The sequence below is a fragment of the Typha angustifolia genome, chromosome 13, assembly GCF_048772165.1.
Source record: "Typha angustifolia cultivar Huaian chromosome 13, ASM4877216v1, whole genome shotgun sequence".
NCBI classification, from domain to species: domain Eukaryota; kingdom Viridiplantae; phylum Streptophyta; class Magnoliopsida; order Poales; family Typhaceae; genus Typha; species Typha angustifolia.
Genome location: NC_133251.1, coordinates 10,430,803 through 10,435,185, shown reverse-complemented (window position 1 = coordinate 10,435,185; position 4,383 = coordinate 10,430,803). Strand labels below are relative to the sequence as shown.

Below are 4,383 nucleotides of genomic sequence, written 5' to 3'. Positions count from 1 at the left end.
TATATTAATTTCACTCCTTACAACAACCAACCCACTTCCATTTATTCCTCTTTCCCACTGCTTTCTTCCACCCGAAAATCTTAAAGAAAGAAGAAGAAGAAGAAGAAGAAGAAGAAGAACCATTCAAAACTAAAGTAAGCATCATGGGAACATCCTTTGCTGCCGAGGAGGAACACGATAAGGCGCAAGGGTACAACATAAGCGACAACGTGGACATCCTAGCCGAGATAATGAGCCGGCTCGACGGCCGCTCCCTCGGGGTGGCGGCGTGCGTGTGCCGTGTCTGGTACGCCGTCTGCAACAGGGACAGCGTCTGGGAGGCGCTCTGCGACCGCCACGTGTCCGGGGGAGCTGCAGGGCCACGGACGAGGTCGGTGGTTAGGGCCCTCGGGGGCTACCGCCGGCTCTACCGCCTCTGCGTCGGGCCGGTGCTGGACCGGCTCACGGGTTCGACCGGGCCTGATCGCTGGACCGGAGCGAGAGCGGACTCGGTCGAGGTGAGGGGAAACGTGTCGCTCTCTCTCTCGCTGTCGCTCTTCTCAATCGATTGCTACGAGCGGCTTAGCGGAGGGAGGCAGCGGCCAGCCTCGTTGCTTTTCCTCTCCAAGCCGGTTGACGTGTCGTGAGCTCGGCCGTTGTTCTTCCCTTTGCCGTCGATTTCGTAGTGGAGCCCACTTCATTTATTTTCTTTCTTTTTGCTTTTAGCATTCATTATTTTGCTGTTAGGAGTAGTATCACTCGTAAGAGGAAATGGAAAAAAAAAATTAGTTAACTGTTTTATTTATTATTATTATTATTTTTTTTATTGTTATTATTTTTTGCATATCAGACTAAACTTTAATGTTTCGACCCGATGGAAGTTGGGAAGAGGTGGAGAGATAATATGATAAGAAGAGCTGAGATACTACCATGCACCTCTCACTCCCTACGTAAAATTACAGGAGACTAGCAGTTGTCTCTGGCAATATACACAATTTTGAGATGCTTCTCTTTTTAACTCTCTAGTTAATTAAAGATAATATCGGACATAAAATCTTAAATGACTCCAAAAGTTTTAGATGGGTTTAAATTTAATATATATAAGTCTCATCAGAAATAAATTAATCCATCTTACTCAATTATTAAATGGCGTGCACGTATTTATTACCTCATTAAAGCGTTCATAATTCAATAACTTAGTTATGATATGAATAACTTGTTTATCGTTGGAATACTTTATTTATAAACTAAATAACCTGTATATCCAATTTAAATACAATCTGACTCGAACCTAATCTTGCTCAACTAGTTATTGCCAACTAATTTGTTTTTAGAAGTACAAAAAGAAAAAAGGGAAAAGGGAAGAGAAACACGGCTTTTTATTCAAAAACATTTGTATTAGTACTCATAATATAGTTCATGGTTTGCAACACGAGCATTAACGATGGCAGCAACTTGCACAAAAAAGACAAAAATAAATCACAAAAAAGAGAGACACCTACAGGTCACTTAAAGCTGCCAAATATTTTCTATTATAATGTATAGCTGCTTCCGTGTGTTGGTGTCCGACAATTAAAATAGAGGGTGAAAATAATATATGCCTGTATATATCTAAATATGCCTGACATAATTTTTAACTCTTTGTTTAAATAAATAAAAATATGAATTAATAATTAATGAATCAAACAAAGATGAACGCTAAAAATTTTTACGTGAAAAAAATCACAAACGGGTAAAGAAACTACGAATCCTTATAAGACTGACTAATAAACTGTAGCAGTTTACAAGACTGACTTATAAATAACCCATCGATTCCCATGACTTTATTAGTACCTCTTAAGATTTATCTTTTGTCTTGGGGTTCCTCAAGAAAATCCTTTTGCGTGTAGAAGATGAACAAAATCTCTGTCAATAAAAAACAATGTTTCTTTAAAAATAGTTTTTCGAAACAATAACCGATGACACTTATGGTTAGGGCATCCTAACCCTTATATATCTTATAACTCTATCCTAGACGAATAAGTCCCATGGATTCCCAAATTTTACAAGATTCATGATCCTATTGGAACGCAAAATTATTAAAGTTCGAATGGCCAGACTTGAGTTTTTGTATTTTCAAACGGCTTCAGATGACTACCAAGGTAATTTTAAACAACTTCGAACGGTTAAAATAGTGCCTCTATAACTTCGAAAGGCTTTCGAGGGTGTGTACGGATGAGCTTCCAATGATAACTGATGCCATATTTGCTTTGAATTTCAAAAATCTTTAAACCAAATTTTACCAACACTTATATATATATATATATGTGTAAAAATATTTATTATATTCTTTATACATCTGCCAATATTGAATACGTAACAATTTCCTTTTTGACAATTTGTGACAAAATTTTTACAATTATAAATATTATAATAATTCCTAGATGAGCAAGTACATTAGTTTGTAAAATTTAGTACAACCACCCTATAAAAAGCATATACTAATCCAAGACCAAGTGAAAACAAAAAATATAGAAGATAAAAATTGACAAGATCATACAAGAGATAAACAAATAGAACATACTATGATCTTAGCATCTTTCTACAATTAATCACTTTCACCACCACAAGCAAGCAAATAATGTTCAAAGATACCAAGATAAAGCAAGTAATAGCAAATGAAGTTCAAGTGTTAAGTTTTTTAAGTCCTCTAAGTTAGTTAAGTTAGACTCTCTCTACTCATAACTCAACTCTAGACTACTCTCCCCCTTTTTGTCATAAATTGTTAAGGTTCTACTCGGGTGGAGGAGCAAAGTTTCAGTTGTGGATTATGAGAATGTTATTCGACATGGAGCTTTGGCGAGCTTGCTCAAATCCATCCATGAACAACTTGAATGTCCGTCGGACTACCGACCACGCTAGACATTTGCAATTTCAAGTTACCTAGCTGATTTTGGATGAGATCCAATCCCCCTCAAGCTCATATGGTTCATCTTTAGAATAAAATGAAACCACTATATTTTCTGTACACATTTCGGTGCCCAATGACTAGTTTTGAGGGAGCTCATGCAATTGGCTATGCTTTATAGTACTTTGGTTCAATGATTTGACGAATATTTTAGAAGAATCAACTTGCACAAGAGTGATGCACAAATTTGTAAAAAAGATATCGAACGAACAAATCTTTGAGAGTGGCTGATTTGATACCTCTTATACATGACGAAGTTTAAATTGATAGACTAATTGATATTTGAGTGCCTTATCTTCGGTGTGATATTGTGAAGATAAATAAAATTAACATGCAAGTCACTAGAGTCAGCTTGGCATGCAGTATCATGTTGCCCATCCATGCTTCTCTCGACAAGTGAATCACCTTTGCAACATCTAAGATGGGTGGTAGTGGATCCGATGGATGAGGAAAAGTAAACACGCCGAATGGAAGATAGAATTACTTATTTATCACCATGCTGTCAAGGTACACAGATACCCCGTGAACTATAGACCACATAAACTTGTTGAGAATTGAAGTATTGCTATAGAACTCTCGCACTACCTCAACTTAAGCCATCAATGCTTAAGGACAAAAAATCTGGAAGGACGATGAGCCTCTCACAAATGACAAGCCTTGATCCATAGTCGTACTTACACTTTCTTATAGCAGTGGAAGTTGCAAACTTTTGTGGTAAAGTAGATGGAGAGGAAGATGAGGTCCTTGCCTCTTAGAGGCAATTCCCATTTTCGGTATGCTAGAAAGTGATATGATCCAAACAAAATCACAATATAAAAACTATAATCATAATCAAGAAAAATCTTATGCTAAAAAAAATCAAATTATTTTTTCTTTGAGATAGCCATGAATGCCTATATTAAATTATTATCCCACTCCAATTCAATAAATCTATTATGTCCAATCGCACAAATGATTGCTAAGAGAAACTTTAGTGTGATCAAAACAAAAAAAAATCCCATGAAAACCAGCCAACATCAAGGTATTTTATTGAAGAAAAAAAGAAAAATACTCTCGAATCATACCTTGCAACATATGATAAAAACTCTAAGTTTCTTGCCCAAAATCCCTAGATCCAAAGGAGAAAGTGAGTTTCCAAGGTGCTAAAATGAAGGATTTAAAGAAAATTGTGAGGTTGAAGATGGTTTGAGAGAGTAATGATGGGTTTTAGAGTTTAGGCGCCATATTAAAAGAAAATCTGAGTCATTTGAACACAAAAGTTTGAGTGTTCAAACACAACAAATTTTGTTTTTCAAAAAAAAGAAACCATAGAATATTTTAAATTTTTGCACTTCTAATAATTTAGGAATAACAAAGTGTATATAGATCAAAACAAGTTATCAAGTGCATGTTAAAATGATAAGCTAAAGTATCATTCAATTATAAAAATAAATATTGGTTAAAAATGACTAATAGCA

At 35.9% G+C, this 4,383-nt stretch overlaps 1 protein-coding gene across 1 annotated transcript; it reads left to right on the top strand.

Annotated features, from left to right (window-relative positions):
- Positions 1–732, top strand: LOC140774653 (F-box protein SNE-like). The gene has a single exon (XM_073117729.1). The coding sequence runs from the start codon at positions 144–146 to the stop codon at positions 624–626; it is 483 nt and encodes a 160-aa protein (XP_072973830.1). The 5' UTR covers positions 1–143; the 3' UTR covers positions 627–732.
- Positions 733–4,383: the final 3,651 nt, after the last annotated feature.

Excerpts from the sequence above, each read along its gene's own strand:
- LOC140774653 (XM_073117729.1), top strand. The coding sequence starts at position 144 with ATGGGAACATCCTTTGCTGCCGAGGAGGAACACGATAAGGCGCAAGGG.